General features: G+C 37.5%; 1 protein-coding gene across 1 annotated transcript in view; it reads right to left on the bottom strand.

Annotated features, from left to right (window-relative positions):
* Positions 1–12817, bottom strand: part of galnt16 (UDP-N-acetyl-alpha-D-galactosamine:polypeptide N-acetylgalactosaminyltransferase 16) — a 45093-nt gene extending 32276 nt beyond the window's left edge. The window contains exons 1-2 of the mRNA XM_057858721.1: positions 12451–12817; positions 2245–2426 (exon numbers count right to left, since the gene is read on the bottom strand). Of these exons, the coding sequence (XP_057714704.1) occupies positions 2245–2426; positions 12451–12648 (380 nt within the window). The 5' untranslated portion in view covers positions 12649–12817. The remainder of the gene's footprint in view (positions 1–2244; positions 2427–12450) is intronic.
* Positions 12818–20958: the final 8141 nt, after the last annotated feature.

Here is a 20958-nt window from a genome sequence, read left to right as displayed (position 1 = left end):
TCAGACAGAGTAGTTTTAATGCAAAGAGCCTTTGGAGTCTGATGTGAATTTAATGTCTAGCATTAGCATCGCTGCTAGCTGGCCTGTGTCACTATGGTGATGGAGAAATAGCTGGTTGCCAGGTGACAACGTTGCAGATGTCCTCGTGCATGCTGACCACCAGTAGAGGAAAAATATGGAAAAACCTTGGTGCAAATATATATTTTGAAATTAAAATAGGTCGTTATCTCATTTTTGTTTAGGATACTGGATTATAATGAACCAATTGTTTGAGTGCAATGAATCAAAACATTTTAATAGGAATATGTAAGCTTGTTAATTTTATTTTATTATTATTTTTTTTTAAACTTGTCTTATTTACAATAAATCAACCAGTTGTTGAAAGAGATAAATGAGAACACAATATCAATATATGAAAAATATACAAGTCTATTAAAATGGTTAATTTCATGATTATTTTATCATTTAAAGTTAATGGAATTATATTTGATAAACCACCTGTTCAATGAAAGAAATACAAAATTATTAAATGTATGTCGAATTATTTTGACATATTTGAATATTATTCACAAAACATAAAAATCAAACTGCTGAATGATGATAAAGATTTTTTTAAAAATATTTTTGTTTTAATTAAAAAATAAATAAATAAATAAAAATCGTTAGAAAGCAATTGTCGTGTATTTATTAACAAATAATTTGAAAAGTTGTTTATTTTGGCTTCTTTTTTTATTTGCTTTCTTATATAGTATTAGCTGCCATTGACAGCAATAGATGTCCAAATCATTTGAACTGGGAAGGCTGAAGGCGAATCATCATGTTTTGGTGCCATTCACAGCAACAGACATCCAATCCATTTGAATAGCGTACGAATGCTATTTTTAGACCGTGACGTCGCCATCGTAACGCGGAACTGGGACATTATAGACACACCCTCGCATACAAATGTTATTTCTGCTTGTTTTCTCTGGTAATCTTTCAAAAAAGAACATGACGATCAATCACTGCTGCTATGGAACTTATAGAAACGACTCTAGATATTATGACAAATGAAGGATGTTTTCTTCATACGTTTCCCAAAGCCAAAAACTTGGAGGAAAAAAACGTGAAGAATGGATGAAGTTGCGCGTACGTCCAAAAGACCAGTTTAACGCCAGCAAGGTGAAGCCATTCACCTTTTATATGCAGTAAACATTTTGTTGGGGGCCATAATTCTTCACAGGACGAAGAAATGAAGCATTTTGATATTTTTACTTACTATATTTTTCAGCGTTGTGTTTTGCCATGCTGCTTCTGTCTGACAATGAATGTAAGTAAGGGGGAAGTGTAAATAAATTATAGATTTAAGATTTGTTATTAATGAAAAAATTTAAAATGTTCGTTGGCTGTCAACGAGTAGCATTTGCAATCGCTACACAAAAATAGAAATGTAAATTGCCGAAAAGAACGGCCAGAGACGTAATACAACCAGAGAATATGATATATAGGAAACACAGGGCATATGGTGGTAGAGGATAAATTGTTGAAACAGGAAAATGTCATTGTCGGTGGCGTAAGGCAATAAATGCATGAAAAAGGTGTCGATAAAAAAGCTAACTCTGGATCAGGTCGGCTCTTTTTCCCATCTTTTCCAGCCCTCGACACTCAAGCCATCTCTTTAACTAAATATTTGTATGTTCTTCCACATCTTTACCAGTGAATTCGGAACCAGGGACATCATTTTCAGACAGAATTAGTAGGTTTAGCTCAGTAAACATCTCGTTTGTACACTATTTCCATTCATATACTATTGGTGACAAACGGGAGGTTGACGCGCCTAACCACAATTGCTAACGTCTCAAATATTAATGAGCAAAAGTGACGTGTTACTTGTGGTACGCCATTGAGAACACTTAAAGTGAATGATCATGTTTTGTTGCTGCACAATCCATTTTGACTGGGAGGGGCTAGCAGTGAATAGTCGCTTATAAAGGATTCAAATTGGATTGGACGTCTTGCACCGTCAACGAGAATTTTTTTTTAAATTGTAAAAATGTATTTTAACAATATTTCATTCAACCTGAAATACATTTGAATCAACCAATTCAAGGGGTAAAATAGCAACACTGAAAGCTACCAATACAACCGTACTCTTGCTAAGGTACAGTGATGCAAAAATCCATCCCCCCAAAAAAACACCCTGCTCTTTGTTTTTAAACGCTGACTGAGCTTTCCCGAGTATGTGTGACAGTCGGCACATGTGACCTGTAGTGTCTGGTGTCCCTGAGCGGCCGCTGTGCTCCAAGGCGGTGGCTTTCGATGAGGTTAAAGGCGTGCTCTCGGTACGGGTCGTCGCCAGGTTTGGGCTGCTTGGCATCCAGGTACTTGTTCTCATCCAAGCTGCCAAGCAGAAGGTCCTGATGCTCACCGCGCGGGGGCTGGCTCACCTGACCACCAGGCAAATGCACAAAGACAGACGAAAATGTTATAATAATCTGTGGCTGTGAGACCACAAAATTAATTGGAAAGTAGATGTGTGCTGGCGGTTTTCCCCGACTGTTTGCTAGTGTAAAAAATGAAAACAAGTATATGTGTAATTAGTGAAAGCTGTTCGGAAAAAAATGCTGGGATCAGCACATTATGGTGGAATTTTGCTTCAGAAACTAACTATTAACTACTAACAACAAATCTCGCACAGCACCCAATCCACACTTCAAAACTGCCTCAGTGAAATTAATTCCTGGATGCAAGAAAACTATCTTCAACTCAACAGGAAAAAATCAGACATAATCATCTTCGACCCTGCAGCCCACATCATAGACAGTCAATTTTCCCTCACCATCAACAACTGCACCCTGCCTCTCTCAACACATTCCCGCAACCTTGGTATCATTTTTGACAATAAACTAAGATTCGACCACCACGTCAACCATATCACCAGAACTGCCTTCTTCCACCTCAAGAACATAGCCCGTCTTCGCCCCTCCCTCACCTTCTGCTGAAACCCTCATCCATGCCTTCATAACCTCCAGACTTGACTGCAACAGCATTCTCTTCGGTTCTCCATCCAAACTCATCAATAAACTACAATATATTCAAAACTCCGCTGCACGTCTTCTCACCCGGACCCCCTATAGGAACCACATTACCCCCGTCCTCCACAAACTGCACTGGCTTCCTATTTCATACAGAATTCAGTTAAAAATCATCCTTCTCACTTACAAAGCACTCAATAACTTGGCCCCTCCCTACCTCACAGACCTTCTCTGTCCCCACACCCCTTCCCGTCACCTCCGCTCTTCTAATGGAAACATCCTCGCACCGCCCAAACAAAGAACACACCGAACTTGGGGGGACAGAGCCTTCTCCGCTGCTGCCCCCTCCCTTTGGAACTCACTCCCTAAACCCATCCGTACCTGTTCAGACCTTCCCACATTAAAAAAACTGTTAAAAACTCACTTTTTAAACTAGCTTTTAACTTATAATTATTTTCTTTGTTTTGTTCTGTTCACGTTGTTTGCCGTTTTTGTTTCTACTGTAAAGCGTCTTTGAGTATTGATAAAAGCGCTCTACAAATAAAATGTATTATTATTAGAGATATCGATCGGGTCCGATCACGTCATTTTCAAAGTATCGGAATCAGCAAACAAATATTGGCCATGCCTTTTTTTAATACATATATATTTTTTAATTAAATCGTTTTCTAATTGTATTTAACGTTACAGACATAATATGTTACACTCATCCAGAGTCTTTAGTTTAGGCTTAAGGTAGGGTTATCAAATTTATCCCAATAATGGCGGTAATTAATTTTTTAAAAAATGTATCACGTTAAAATATTTAACGCAATTAATGCATGCACTGCACGACCCACTCACGCATTGTCGCGCTCAATCTGTAATGGCGCCGTTTTACCTATATAGAGAGATAAAAAGCAGCGTACAATGAGTAGAGTGAATTTTGGCAGCCTTTGGAGCCTTTTTTTGATTGGCTAAAGCCTTACAATCCCTCTCCCTACGATTAGAAATATCATGGGAAGCAATGTGGGGAAGCAAGGTAGAAATTGATCTTTTTCTAAACACCTTATGTTATTTCCCAACGCAGAGAAGATATATCAATTGGTAGCACTACGCACAGTCATGGTTCCACTTCCCATCATGCATTTGGGCATGGCTACAGTATCACTTACTGAAAGCTCAACAAATACACTAGATGGCAATATTTAGTCACAATATACAAAGTCACATTTATCCTTTAAGAATTACAAGTCTTTCTATCCGTGGATCCCTCTCACAGAAAGAATGTTAATAATGTAAATGCCATCTTGAGGATTTATTGTCATAATAAACAAATACAGTACTTATGTACTGTATGTTGAATGTATATATTCGTCCGAGTTTTATTCATTTTTTTTCTTAATGCATTGCCAAAATGTGTATGATAAGGGAAAAATTATCGGGAATGATTGGAATTGAATCGGGAGCAAAAAAAAGCAATCGGATCGGGAAATATCGGGATCGGCAGATACTCAAACTAAAACGATCGGGATCGGGAGCAAAAAAACATGATCGGAACAACCCTAATTATTATTATTATTATTATTATTGTAACTATCAAACTAACTACCAACTAATCTGGGGTGCCACATTTAAGTATTGGCAACTATTTTGATGGTCGATTATTCTTTTCGTGACATTGTTGACCTCAAAATTGTCCAAATCCTTTTGACCTTCTTACAGTTTTTATTAATAGCTTTAGTACGTTTCTCACATCAGATTTGAAATTCTCAAAACTACCTGTTCAATCCTCACAACATGTCGCACAAGTAGAAAAACAACATGGATTACCTGCAAAAGCCATTTTTTGTGTGAAAAATACTGATGTCAGTGCTGTCAGAATGACAAGTCCTTGTTTAATTGTGTACAGACAAGACAGTCAAATTGCTTAGTCATGCTCTCAATTGAACAGTTACTCTGGTGGAAGGCTCTGATGCTGAAGATGGTGTATGTAGGTTTTGATGAAAATGGCAAATTGCACCTTTTTGTGTGGGAGATTGTTTGCAAGAGACTGGACAAGATTCAGTTTACACTTTTACTATTTTTACAATTTGTTGACAGACCATGTCACTGCGATACAGAAAGCAAAAGACAGCACTGAGTATCAAAAAGGAAAAAAACTAAAGATGTCCCGATCAATCGGCATCCCGATTGATCGGGTCCGATCACGTCATTTTCATAGTATCGGAATGGGCAGAAAAATATCGGACATGCCTTTTTTTAATATATATACTATATTTTTTAATTAAATCGTTTTCAAATTGTATTTCACGTTACAGACAAAATGTCTCACACTCATCCAGAGTCTTTAGTTTTGGCTTAAAGTAGGACTGTCAAATTTATCGTGTTAACGGCGGTAATTAATTTTTTAAAAATTAATCACGCTAATATATTTAATGCAATTAACGCATGCGCTGCACGAACCACTCAATCATTGTCGCGTTCAATCTATAAAGGCGCCGTTTAACCTATATATAGAGCTAAAAGGCAGTGTAAAATGAGTAGAGTGAATTTAGGCAGTCTTTGGAACCTTTATTTAATTGGCTAAAGCCTTAAAATCCCCCTCTCAACAATTCAAAATAACATGGGAATCAATGTGGGGAAGAAAGGTAGTAGTTCATCTTTTTCTTAACACCATATGTTATTTCCCAACGCAGAGAAGATATATCAATTGGCGGCACTACGCACAGTCATGGTTGCACTTCCCATCATGCATTTGGGCAAAACAGTTAAATGGCTACAGTATCATTTACTGAAAGCTCAACAAATACACTAGATGGCAACATTTAGTCACAATATACAAAGTCACATTTATCCTTTAAGAATTACAAGTCTTTCTATCCGTGGATCCCTCTCACAGAAAGAATGTTAATAATGTAAATACCATCTTGAGGATTTATTGTCATAATAAACAAATACAGTACGTATGTACTGTATGTTGAATGTATATATTCATCCGAGTTTTATTCATTTTTTTCTTAATGCATTGCCAAAATGTGTATGATCGGGAAAAATTATCGGGAATGATTGGAATTGAATCTGGAGCAAAAAAAAAAATAAAGCAATCGGATCGGGAAATATCGGGATCGGCAGATACTCAAACTAAAACGATCGGGATCGGCTTGGGAGCAAAAAAACATGATCGGAACAACCCTAAAAAAAAAACAAAAGCAAAATTCGAAATGTGAACATAAGACAATGGGCACAACTGAACTTTGAGAGCTAGGTGTCGGGATTTTTCCCCCCTTTTTTCAACACATCTTGATATTCCTCCCTGTTGGGCCACAAATTGTCATTGTCATTGTCCCAAACTAGGAGTGGGAACTTCTTGGTACCTAACGATTTTTGATACAAAGCTCACGATAACGATGATCTGACGATATGGCGATACAACGATTATCGATGCATTGGTCAGGAAATCATTGTAGGATATTCTAAAAACAACTAATAAACAGAAAAACAAAGTTTCTGCTGTTAATTGGAGTGATTTTATCACTAGTAGACGTTCAATTCGTTTGAAGTGGAAGGGATGGCAGCGAATGAACGAATGTTCATTCACTGCCACCCTCCCAGTTCAAACATTCTATGGCCGGTAGTGGCAGCTAATGCCAGGCAATGAGGTAATTTTAGGCCATTTAAGGTCATTTATCTGTTGATTTTCAGTTACTTCCTGTTGATTTTGAGGTATTTTATGGGTCTCTTCCTGTTTATATTGAGTTACGGAACAAGAAGTGACCTGGGAATTACCCAAATGAATAGGCACTGACTCAAACTCAACAGAAAATCACCTGTAAATGCCCTAAAATGAACAGCAAGTGGCCTGTAAATGCCCTGAAAATCGGACAGAATGACTATGAATGCTCTGGTCTGGTGCACTGTCAATGCAGCTAAGAGTTAACTGAGACACTATTATGGTGGAAGATTTTGGTAGCAACTTGTTGGTTCATTTTTTTTTTTCTTTTTCTTTCCTTTTTAAAACGATATCTCGATTCTTGGCAGGAGCATATCGATAACCTTTTGGGATACAAAGTATCAAGATATATCACCATTTCAATATTTTGTCACACCCCTATCCCAAACTATCCCACATTTTGGCAGGTTAAAATAAGTTAAAAAGTAAAATAAGTAACGAAAATGCTTAAAAATAAGCACACACATGTTGAAATATTCTGACAACATGTTCATGCTTTTTGCATGTAAAGACTTATGCAATGAAGCAATGACTAAATGTTGTGGGTGGTGAGACTATTCAATAGAGACCCTGATCATCCATTTTGACCATCATGATAGATGCAACTGATAATGTAGGAAACAGCAGAGAATTGTACAAAATCATTTACATGGATGCACAAAAACATCTGCAACTTACTCGAAGAAATGAGAAACTTTTTTATGTGCACCAGTGATACGATGTTGCGAGGATGGACCAAGTAGTTTTGAGAATTTCAATTCTGATTTGAGAAACCTACTAAAGCATTTGAGAAAAACTGTAATAGTAAATGTCTTATTTGTTAGGGCCTCTGCCCCTCCAGCACACCTTGGGCAGGTGTACAGTCCCTGACAAAAGTCTTGTCGCTTATCCATTTTTTAGAAACAATTGCAGTTATAAGATGACTTTTAATGATTTAATTGGTTTCAGAAATGGCTCATATGAAAGCTAAGACCCTCCCAAATGATTTTGAATGTACAAAAATATATTTGTTTCACTGAACAAAGATTTATCCTTTAATGAAGACATAAAGGCTTAAATTTTGGCAATACAAAAGTTTTGTCGCTTACAGAAAGTAGTGTCAAAATTGAACAAAAAATGTACTTCAAATACAAAAAAAATCTTACATAACATAAGCGAATTAAGTAATGGTGCTGTGAGATCCAAATTTAATATTTTGTATGACTTCCATGGGCTTGAAGGACTGCATCCATGCGGTTCGGCAAGGATTCATACAATTAATTGATGAAGTCATCAGGAGCATCAAAGAAAGCAGTCTTGTATGCCTCCCAGAGTTCATCAACATTCTTGGGTTTCGTCTTCCATGCTTCCTCTTTCATCCTGTTCATGTCTGGTGACTGAGCTGGCCAGTCCTGGGGGCTCTTGATCTTCTTTGCCTTGAGGAACTTTGAGGTAGAGATTGAAGTATGCGATGGAGCACCATCCTCCTGCAGAATTTGTCCCTTTTTATGTTTAGGAATGTAAGAGGCAGCTAAGATTTGTTGATATAATTTTTTCATTTTCATTTTTATTTTTTAAGACAAATGCCTCCCGCGCTCCTCAAAAAATAGGAAAGCCAGTAAATATTCTCTGCTCTCTGTAGTACTCAACTACAGCAGAACGATTATAGTTTGATCAATCAAACTGAGATATTTGCAAACATCTGCTTTTGTTTTTGAAAACGATGATGCAGTTACAAAATTTTCATAGACCAACTTTTCCCAGCGCAGTTTTTAGTTCTCATGACCATTAGCAGCTAGAAGGAAATAACATGATTTTTACATGAGCTGATTAGCTGACTCATCACAAAAAGAATCCATGTTTAGTTGTCAATCAAAATAGTGCCAGCTCTGCAACTTTAAATGAATTGGCCGTCTACTCCCGTCAATGTTAGGCAATGAGTTGAAAATGTTAATGCATGTTGCTATTATGTAACCCATAGGCCAGTTTGCCTCCCACTTTAACAGCCAGCCATTGAAGACGCAGACACCAAGTGAAAAACAGTGACTGACTGAATGCCTTTGGTCTTTTTTAGTCCACTTGAAATTAAAGAGCGCCTTCATGTTTCACCGTCAACTAAGAAAAAGTGCCGGCGGCCTAGCGTGCACATTTTTAGGATAGTGGGTGACGCTTTTCTCAGTGTGGTGACAAAGGTGAAGGACCTCGGCATGCAGAGTAAAGAAAGCGCTCGCCTTCCAAAGGGCAGTCGTGGTTTTGCACAGATTCCAAGCGACTGCTTGCCAGCCAATCAGGACAAGTGGACAAAAAAAACATTCACACTCACGTCATATCTACATTCAACTCAGTGCACCATACGGAATTGTGAGGCAGAACTGCTAAACACTCGTCCACCGTGTCATCCATTATGTTTCCATTTGATAGTACAGTTGAATTTTCTAGGTCAAATGACTTAATAGGACTGAGCCACAATTGCTCCAGTGAACTCAAATCAATTACCGTAATTTTCGGACTATAAGGCGCATCTGACTATAAGAAGCCACCCACCAAATTTGGCACGAAAACAGCATTTGTTCATAAATAGACCGCACTGGACTACAAGCCACAGCTATCCTTGTTGTATTATGGCATATTTACACCAAAAGATATTAAGCGTTAACCATTTATTTGACAGAGGCATCATAAGACTGTCATAGGACCAAATGAACCACCATGAAGCTTTGAACCAATTGGCTGCAAAGCTTCATTGCTTCAGGAAGCCTCATTTGGCCATTATTGCTCCCTTGGGAGAGAGAGTCAACCTCTGCTGTCAACACTGTTGTCATCCTACATGCCTCCTAGCATGCATTACAGCGCTACAGATGTAAATAATAATCAAAATTCATGTTCTTTGCTAAATATTTCTTTAGTTACTGTTCCAGTTGTTTCATTAATTGCTATTTATAGTATTTGGTCATTTTAAATATTTAACAGTAGCGCAATAAGACTGTCATGATACAATCATAATTATGACATGACACTGTCAAAAGCATTAATGAATGCTTATAACTGATGTCATTTAGTATCATTTGGCACATTATCTCACTTTTGAATGTATGTAAAAGATCTGAGCTGGACATGAATGGAGTTAGTGACATAATTTGCCGGATGACACTTGATGACATCTGTCATAAGCACTCAGTAATAGAATAGAATAGGATTGTCGTCATTATACAGTTGTACAATAAAATTGTGGCGCATCTCCCTTTATAATGTATAGTAATCTCAAAAGTGACTTGCAAGTATAAAATCTAAATACCGTATTGGCCCGAATATAACACGGCCCTGATTGTAAGACGACCTCCTCTTTTTCAAGATTGAAAAAAGACTTTTTGAGCACCAAATTAATTTTTATACAGAAAATAAATACAGTACATCCGAAACAAATGATTATAACAATATATTTGAGGGAAAAAGCATGTTATTTTGCCTCATTCAAATCTTAATATCTGAACATTTAAATATGTAAACGAAAGTGCAATCACATACGTAAATGAATGGCTTCTGGTTTTTGAAATGTAAATAAACCAATCTATCGTGATAAAACAACAAAATTGCAAATTTGCAATAACTGCATTAACCATCAAAGTGAAGTCTAACTGTAAGTGTAGTCTTGAAACAAATCTAAATAAGGAAAAACATTGCAATAAAAAATTGCAAACTGGTTAAACTTGAGAGAAGCTGAGATCTGTCATGACAGAACATCGCTTCAATGATAACTGGCGCCATCTAGCGTCGTGAATGGGTATAATGTCTGGACCGCGAATATAAGACGACCCCCTCTTTTTCACTGTTATTTCAGTGCAAAACACTGTCTTATATTCGGGCCAATACGGTAATATATAAATATAAAATGTGTATAAGTATGAGTCCTATGTTCAGGCAGTGTAAATAATCGAAGTGAAGTAGCAGTTTGACGATAGACAGTCATATTCATGACATGACACGAATGGCAGTCTTATGACGCCGCTATCAATAAAATATTCCCTATTAACCCAAATAAATCAACAGATAAACCGCAATGGACTATAAGCCGCAGGATTCAAAATGAGGGAATAAAGTAGCGGCTTATAGTCCAAAAATTACAGTAACTTCACAATACCCAGCATTTGCCAAATTGTGAAAATGAGCTGAATTTCAAACGGTGCAAAAAAATAAAATAAAATAAATGAGGGTCTGCGTACAACCAAAGAACAATCAGCTAATTTACATAGCAAAAGTCTGCTAGCTTAAATGCTATAAAATGATACTTTTTTTTTTTTTTTTTTTTTTTTTAACAGCGCTTTTAACAAATGGCTCAAACACATATTCCAGGGGTGCCCAACCCTGGTCCTCGAGAGCCGCACTCCAGCTTGTTTTCCATGTCTCCCTCCTCCAACACACCTGAATCAAATGATCAGAATTGTTATAAGGCAACTGCAGAGCTTGCTGATGAGCTGATCATTTGATTCAGGTGTGTTAAAGGAGGGAGACATGGAAAACAAGCTGGATTGCGGTTCTCGAGGACCAGGGTTGGCCACCCCTGACATATTCTCACAAAAAATGGGTAAATATACCGATAAACTCAAATAAGAATGCATTAAAAAAAAAAACATTAGCTCAAACAAAAACTTAGCTTATGGTAAATGGTGTTATACTTGTATAGCGCTTTTCCACCGTTCAAGGCGCTTTACACTACATCGCCATCTACATACTGGTGACGCAGCACCAGGAGCAATGTGGGGTTCAGTGTCTTGCTCAAGGATACTTAGGCGAGTTCATCATGGCAGAGAACCGAACCCACAACCTCTGGGTTGGGGGACAACAACTCTACAACTGAGCCACGCCATCCCCATTATGTTGGTCTTAACATGGAGCAGCTGGATTCAGCCATGTGAAATGAGTTATATCATTTTCACTGTTGCCACTAGATGGTAGTGTATCCACCCAAATCAATAAAACTAAATTCAAACACTTTCAAAACAAACCACTAAAACCCCACTTTAATTAAACGAATACTCGAAGCAGCACATTTTAATTCGAATATTTTTTTCTAATCGAATTACTTGACTTAATCGATTAATCATTTCAGCGCTACTTGCAAACACTTTCAAAACAAACCATTACAACGCCACTTTAATTAAACTAATACTCGAAGCAGCACATTTTAATTCGAATATTTTTTTCTAATCAAAATACTTGAGTTAATCGATTAAACATTTCAGCACTACTTAGAACAGTAGGAAGGTTGTTTTTTTCCCTCAGTTTGAGTGGTGTAAATGGTAATATTGCGATGTCAGCGTAAAAACAGCAAATTTTTAGACCAAATATTACCATCGATAGCATCCAGTAAATCAAAGGTAATATTTCGGCAATCACAGCTACTTAATATAATATATATAATATTTTAACTCTTAATATACCTATTTTTTTCAACAATGCAGGCCGAAGGTGCGTTCACGGTCACCTGAATGCAACGCTACACAATCACCCAGATGGCCCTGCCTTGCCTGCAACCCGAGAAGCGTCCACTACAGCATCGGGGAATCAGGTAGGAGCTACAACAATTAGAGGAAAAACTCAGGGAACACAGGTGCTTTGGGGTGGCACCTTCACCAATCAACACATGCACGCCACACAAAATTATCATTATCATCATCATTATCTACATCAGGCATGCAGCACACACCTTCCCGCATGCTGTATAATACCAGTAACGCACTGACTCACAATGAGCGGGATGGTCCTGTCGTCCCGGTGGATCTCCTGGCGCCCTCCTCCCTGGTGGTGGTGGTTCCCCGCTGACGAGGGCGCCGGCGCCGCCACAGCCGCCGCTGCAGGTTTGCTGTCCTGCCACAGGTAGTAGAAGGTGCCCAGGATCCAGGCGACGGTCAGGATCGCGATGGCGTTGGCCCGAATCCTGCGCATGGTGAACCCATACGCAGGAGCCGAAGGGGGCGCGGCGAGGTTGGCGCTCCGAAACCCTACTTCAACCTCCTCTAATCGGAAAAGGTTGGAGCGTCGATGGCGATGAAGAAGAAAGAAGAAGCAGAAGAGGAGAAGGAGGACGCTCGCTGCCTGCCTCAATCCGGATGGAAGGCTTGCACGGTCCTAGTGCCGACTGCACGACAGTACGTCTGCACATTCTAATTCAAATGCGACGATTTTGTGGTAGGGTTTGGGGCAAGGGCCTAGGTTTGCATAGGGACGGTAGGGACATAACACTATCAACTTTTCAGGATGCTCAAATTGTCCCCGCAAACTTTTAAGCAACCTTATTTGCATTATGTAACGAGTTCAGTTATATGGGTAATTTAGATTGTCCTTCCTTATGTTCAGTGACGGACTTGGCAATTTTGGGGCCTAAGGCGAACATATCCAGGGGCCCTCTTCATGGGTCAGGGGTTAAAAAGATGAGAAGGGTGTGGAGGAAATATGTTCCTGTACACTAGGGCTGTCCTAAACGACAAATTTTCTCCTAAATTAGTCAGCCAACTAGTTTTACGATTAGTCGACTAATCTAATAATTTTCTTTTTTTAAACTATTTAAGCAATGAAATTTTTGTTGACGCTTATTAATTCACAAAACCTTTTTGGAACACTTACATTCTTTATTAAATGTACAAATAATCATGTAAATAACAATAATTAATCACAAATAAACAATGACGTTAAATGCTGGTAGCATTTACTAGTGCAAAAGAATGGAAAGTAAACAGATTCAGAACACTGACTTTCCCCTTCCAACATTATTCAAAACAATTCTTAGCATTATTATTATAGTATACTACTATATATAATAGTAGTATTATAATAATTATTCATTGCCAATCATATTTATCATTCAGATGGCTTTCTTTTTTGTTTTGTTATTTGTTTGTTTGGTATGCTGACATAATTATACATGACAAATAGTTGGGGGTGATACTGGCTCCGCTGGCCCAAGCCCTTGCTCGTTGGGGGCCCCCTACTGTTTGGATCGCCTACTTCGCCTGAATAGTAGATCCGCCTATGCTTATGTTGTAAGGATTGAATAGACCCTACCATTATTAGGTGAATTATTTTCATTATGTTCAGACTTACATTTATCCCTTTTCACTTGCTGAATGTCCAGGTCCATTTTTTCCCCTTAAACGCACGTTTGATTGGCTGATAACTTCACCCCCCGCCCCCTCTTCCAGCTACAGACAGAAATAACATGCCGCTTCCTCCATCGCCTTCGAAGAGGAGGGATATTAGAAGGTTTTTTTTTCAGCTAGCAGCAGCTGCAGCCACTGTATTTCTTGTAAAAAAGACGTCAATGTTGTGGAGGTGGGGAACACACCACTAGTTTTGCTACTGAAAGTACGGCCTATATCAGCTTTAGCTTAACATTAAAATGTGTGAATTTCCTAACCTGCAAAACTTGAGTAGGAAGCTGCTTAAAATGTGTCCTCCTGTATGTAGTTTCTCCTGTTAACGTTAATGGAATGTAGTGAACCAAGGTTTATCCCTTTCTCCCCAATTTTGATTTTTATTTTATTTATAAGGTTTTAAAAAGGAGCTTTCATTTTTTTGTTGAGTTTGGCTGTGCTTGTGGACAAAAGCAGTCGTATCTTACCTGAAGAAAGGCTGATTTTTTTGTTTATTTTTGTTATTCCCAGACTAAGTGGTGTTCAAATATTGAAATATAAATTTGCTAATTAAATCCAGACATTTATTCTGGAAGTTTTCAAAGTTTCTTTCGTAATTTTTGAAAACAAAGATTTGAATGGAAGTTTATCAGCTGAATCAATACATATAAAAGTTAGTACAATACAGATGTATTTTGCATTGACTATTTGACTATCAACTAATTAGGCTTAAATTCGTGACAAATGTAGCCCTGACCCCTATTCACCCAATCTGTTTGGTCTTATTAATGTCTCGTCCCCAGCAAAAAGTGTACATGCATGTTATGCTGTTATATCGTCCCTACTAATGTTGAGACCAAACCTACGCCCTTGGTTTAGGGCATGGGTCCTCAAATACAAATCTTGAAGGTCCACAATTATTCTTTTTTCAAACAAGCATGGACATTTATTAATGTCGGTCAAGTACAAGGCAGGACGAAAGTGGTAAAGGTGTTTTTTTTTTTTTGACCAAACAAAAATACAATGCACATTCCGATTAAATAGAAATAAATTTTTAAAAAAAACATTTCTTGACCTAAAATTAAAAAAAAAAAAAAAAAAATGCAAGTACAATGTTTACACATGTACACTAAATAATTGACAAGATCTGTCATAAGGGTGCAGACAATAACTATTTAACAGTACATTTTGTAACTGTAAAACACTGCTGGACAAAAAAAGGAAACATGTGCAAGTAGTACCCCAGATAGCAGACCGACATTGAGTAAACTTTGATTTTCCATTAAAAATCATCAGTATGGTTGAAATCGAGAAAAAAAAAAGCTATAATGCTCAGGTAGGTCGAAATCCAGCGTAAGGCTACTGCACCTTAGAACATGTTTTGTTTTCTCCTTGAGATAACTGTTGCTGTGATTTGGTCGAAACAAATAAAAGTTGATTTGATTTTATTTGACTTAGAGCACATCCATAACTGAACAGTATGGACATGCAGGTGACAATGTTTTTTTTAGGTAACCTACTGTGGTTCCTCGGTTTTATTCTTATTATTATAGTTATTCTTTGTTCATTAGCCCCTTTGAGCTCAATTTGACCGCCTTAGAATGCTTCAAAATGCACCAAAATCAGCAGGCAGGTCAAGACGGGTGCAATATTTGATACCGTGTAAAGACAAATTCCAAATACACTAGTTAGCGCCCCCTAGCAGTCATTCTTTGTCCTGCCGACGCTTTGAGCCCTACTTTGACCCCCTCAGAATGCTTCAAAATTCACCAAGCTCAACAGCCAGGTGAACACTATTACAGGTGACAATATTGCGAAATTCCATGACAATCAATGACTTTTTGAATGATATATGAGTTAAAAAAAAAAAAAAACTGGACTATTTAACACAAACATGCTAGACTGTGCATCCCGGGCTGTTGGGGGACGGGTATCGATAAGCATTTGCTTTTTACCCGTCTTCCTTTGTCTGTCATCGTCTTTTTCGGGCAAATTATTCCATAGTCTGTGTCATTGTTTCTCCTTTCTGGCCAAACTATCCCACACTCTGTAACTATCAATGATTCTGATGATGATGATGACAATGACAATAAATTCATTCATTCATTCATTCAAACACTGGTGAAAACTTTGATAAAATGTAAAAAAAAAAAAAAAAAAAAAAAAAAATTTTTTAATCAAACTATGCATAAATGTGTGTAGCGCCCCCTAGGAACAAAACCAACATTTCATTTCTTTTTTTTCTTTCTTCTTTTAAGATGAAAAAGGAGGTAACAACACAAATGTTAAAACTTAGAACACATCAGTACTATATGAATGGTATACCATATGCAGTGCCCTGACTGTTGTTAGTACTATATCCAGTTTTCTGAGTGGGCAGAGAGTGTCCGTGGGTGGACACTGCCCACCCCTGGTAACGCCCCTGACGTAAACTATCCCGCATGCGTGTGTACTGCCATTGTGCATGCTTTGGATGGACAAATAGCACAAGCATGACAAATTTGGACTAAAATGGCTGTTTTTGGATTGGAAAAACAAAATAAGATCGTCAGTACCCCCTGCTGTTAGTGACTTCTAGGGTCCCTGAGTAAAATATATAAAAGCATTGTTTAGGGAAACAAGGTAACTATTGTATTCTTTGATTTCTAAAGTCCCCAAAAAGAGAATGATTAGAGTACTTTGTAGTTTATCAAAATGAGATATTTGTAAACATTTGCTTTTTTGGAAAAACAATGATGCAACTACACATTAAAATAGTATTCAGTAGTATTCCTAGTTTTTTGTTCCAATGTACATATACATAGAAAATATTAAGCCCAGAGTAATATAACAGTATACATATCATTTATACATGCACCAATTACTTGAGTCATTATTTCAAAATCTGCTAACACCTATTAAAATGATTGTTTGTGACAGCCCCAATCAAAATAAATCAACTACACTTTAAACTCTTAACTATTATAGAGTAAAATCATATCATATCATATCATATCATAGAGTTAAACCCTGAACTATAACAGATCAATAAGGAGGAAGGAATGACTGTTTTTCCTGATTGTCCATTAAATGGAAACTTTTTTTTTCTTGGCTAATACTCACCCTATGCATGAAAAATTAAAGTGCAAAAAAGATTCATTCATCTTCCATACTGCTTATCCTCACAAGGATCTCGGGGGTGCTGCTGCCTAACCGAGCCAACAATGGGGAAGAGGCAGGTGCATCAAAATTGTAGTTGTATCAGTATTGAAAGAAGGACATAATTATTAACTTTATTGCAGGACCCCCCCCCCCCCCCCCCCCCCAGTGAGATTGATGAAGTGTAGCTAATGAAATATCTCTTCAGATCTTTCCAGAGCAGATGAACTCATGGAGTGGAACACTTTATCTACTGACTTATTACTTTCACTTATTGAAAAACAACTGTTGATTTATCTTAGGTTTGGCAACCAGCTGCAGAGATAGCAAAGGTCGCCCGTGCAGATGTGGATTAAAGTCACATACTTGTGACGCACTGCTTTGCGCTCCGTGATGGATCGAGGCCCTGAGAGTACAGTGAGCTAACTCCATTTGTTTTATCTTGTGGGAGATCAGTATAAAGTTTGAAGGCTGCCAGCAAATCTAAGAGATTCTTTTGTTGAAGCCTTCAATTTAAAAAATAACATTGGTAAAGATAGTGTCCCTCCCAATTTAGACTCTGAAAGATGGGAAAAAAGAGAAATGACAACAAAAGCAGCAAGCGGGCAGCGAGGGCGGAACGGGAAGGAAAGGCAAGACGTTCCGCCGAAGATTACGGGGTGCACACTTGTGCGGTTTGCAGTGAGGTCAAACGCTAGACCACCATCCACATCTCCACATTCTACTTGTTACTCCAATTCTCATGAATTAAAAAATACATATCATATTTCAGACATAAGATAAAAAAGTTGGCATCAGAATGGTTCAGATTCTTACCACACAAACCCCATTGCTTGTTGTGAGGCAGAATTTGTGACTGGTTTAAGGATTACAAGGAAAAAACAAGAACGAGCGTAGACCCAAAACCACAAACAACAACAGTATAGGGTATATTATACAGTACATACTGTATGTACAGTGTATATATGTAATGCTTCAGTATATGTTTCGTTCAGTAACAAAAATAGTTGACACCCCTCAAAAGAATGTACATGGCCTATTGCGATACTTCAAAAATCATCAACAGTAAACATGGACTATTATACAAAAGAATACCAAATCATAACACTAAATCAAAATGGCATTTTAAATCTATTACCCAAATCTAAACAAAAACATAGCCAAACAAACAACAAAAAAATTACATTTAATTTGAAAAAGACAAATTCAAAAATATGAACAAAATAAAACAACAAAGAAATTTTTAGCAAATAATATAGCCAATTTAGCATAAAGAGTAAATAAAAAACATAGCTGATAATAAAAAAATATTTATTTATCAAATAATAAATGTATACATCGAGATAACACTCAATGACACAGTGAAAATCACCATTCAAGCTCCTTATAACTTCATTCATAATAGCTCAATGCAGCATTGAACACATCCCAGGCAGAGTTCCCACTACTGCTGCTGTTTTTTATTTTTTTCTCTACAAGACAGACGGCAAAACGTCAGATTCCACGCGAAGGCACCGGTTGGCAGAAAGTGACATCATCGGTTGCCGGGGAGTCTGCTGTGTTGTTGTGTTTGGTCGTGTAGGTCCAGCTGGCCAGCCTCAGTGACAGCTGGGTGCCTGGTTTCCAAACCGCCGCACCATGGTGATGAGAGCAGACGACTTAACTCTTTTGCTTCCATTCTCACTGGTAGAAGTCCATTCCATTTGGACAGTTAAAATGGATTAGGCGTCTATCGTCATCCATAGCAGATGATTTCATAGGTGGAGTTTGACTTTTGGGGCAGGGGGGCACAACATGTTGTTGACCCAAAAACACAATGTCAGCAATAAAATTAACTTAAAAGAATATTTATAATGATAAGTATAAAATGAGCGTTTTTTTGTTTCCCGTTATTCTTGAGGGGAATTCTAAATCTGGCTGCTTAATCAGCTATACTTTTCGCCAAGATCGTCATCCATTGAATTATATGGTACGCCTGCCGGTGTCGCGCCAATGTAGTTACTTTTTTTTTCCTGACATATAATGTAACATACATACTGAACGTAAAAAAAGGCAATGTTTTACTGTTTTACTTGTACGATGACCCATAACTGTTATTACTGTAATTCAAGACCTGTATGGAGTTTCTCTAGTTTAATAAACGTCGATGTCCAAAATATATAACTGTGGTTCTTTTCTGGCTTCAAATAATTCTTTAAGTCAACATAACTCATAACTAATGTTTGTGTGTGTGTGCACTGCCGCGGCCGAGAGATACAATTTTTGACGGGGGTAACTACATTGGCAAGACACCGTCTTTAGTGGGGCAAATTGAAACTCCCCTCACTATTTTGGCGGTGCTGTATGACGTTTCATGGTCCACATTTTCAATCCTTCGTTTTTCCTCAGTAGTTTTTGACAGTTTTGAAATCTTCGAAAAAATTTTACATATATCCATCTTGCCTCTCCGGTCATCAGGTGGTTTTTGGCTAAGCGAAGCAACTGACCGTCTAAGGTTCTAGTCACATGATCTGTTCGAAAAATAATTTTGACCCGTTAAAAAAATATCGTTTTTTGTTAAGTTCATTCACTATTTCATATATCAAATCATATATAGGAAAGTAAATTACATGCAATGACACTTTTTGGCCACCGGGGGGGGGGGTTGCTCCCTTGGCCTTACCTTGAACTCCGCTTATGGATGATTTTGAAGAAAGCTGCTGTGTCATGGGTCAATTTGCTCTTTGAAATTATTGAGTCTGAAAGATAATAGTCAAACATCCTGCATCCTGCTTTGAAAAGTTTATAAGAAATTAAAGCCAGACAAACATAATTAAAAAGATAGCAAAGTGGTGCAGGACGTCTACAAACATTTACCATAGGTGCGTCAACCACAGCGAACTGGTTTAAACACATCAATGAGAAGTTATATTATTTTGTTTGTTTGTTTACTCTACATAAAAATCAAACTTGAATGGTCATAAACAGTCATTCATATTCTTTTTTTTTTTTAACCTGTCCTGTTCAGTTGCTTAGCCGCGGAGAATGGGAATCTGAGAGTCCCTATAGACTGAACAGTTTTAATGTGCCACATAGGACTTTGGTTGTTCCTATTGTTTTACGAGAAGAACAAACAAAAAACAAAAAATACATCATTGAACACCTATGCTACCTAAGAACATAGTGGTCCTATTGAAATCTAATTACTGTATATTTACTCATTGACACCACGTTTTGAGGAGTTTGATAACCTTGGGAAAAGCTGAGGGAAGGTAAGTCAGAAAGAAACTGAGTCAGTCATTCATACACAAGGTCTCCAATAGCAGCTTTTTGTGTCAAAAGTATTCAAGCATGCATCAGAACTCTTGATAGGCAAAAATCAGCTTTTGTAGCAAGTAACAGACCTGACATTTAGGGAGTCAGATTCCGTTTCGGATTATTTCAGAAATTGAAATCATAACGTTCAATATTTTGAGACACATGCAACTAAAACGATTTGAAAATCCTAACCAGTTTATATTTGGTTAAATATATAAATATGCTATAAATTCTTTATATTGTTTCATTTAGAATTGAATGCCTACAAAATATGTCCAAATAAAGTTACTGTAAGGGCTTGTGTACTATCTCGTATCACCTTTGAGTAAGTGTTTTGTAACGGATTGTTGAAGCTTTGTAGGTGAAATTCTTTCTTATTCTTGCGCCGTATACATCACTTGATCATCGTTAGTGGACGCCAATTAATAAAGGAAACGGCATTTATCTGAAATTGACACTGTTATTGTGAAACTGAAACATACACAACTTCCGGTATTTGATTGACACTAACTTGACCATCGCCACTCAGCAGGTTCACTAAAGAGCGTTTATATGGTGCGCAAACAAAACTAGCAATGGCCAATCATAATGCATCTGTATGCATGTTCTACATTGATTGAAACCTGTTGTCAGTGAAAATTTGTAAAAACAACAACAAAGACTACAAAAATAGGGCCTGTAACTTGTATAT

Source organism: Corythoichthys intestinalis, chromosome 15, assembly GCF_030265065.1.
Source record: "Corythoichthys intestinalis isolate RoL2023-P3 chromosome 15, ASM3026506v1, whole genome shotgun sequence".
Classification (NCBI taxonomy): Eukaryota; Metazoa; Chordata; class Actinopteri; order Syngnathiformes; family Syngnathidae; genus Corythoichthys; species Corythoichthys intestinalis.
Note: the sequence above shows the minus strand (reverse complement) of the source record. Positions and strands in the feature narration are given on the sequence as shown.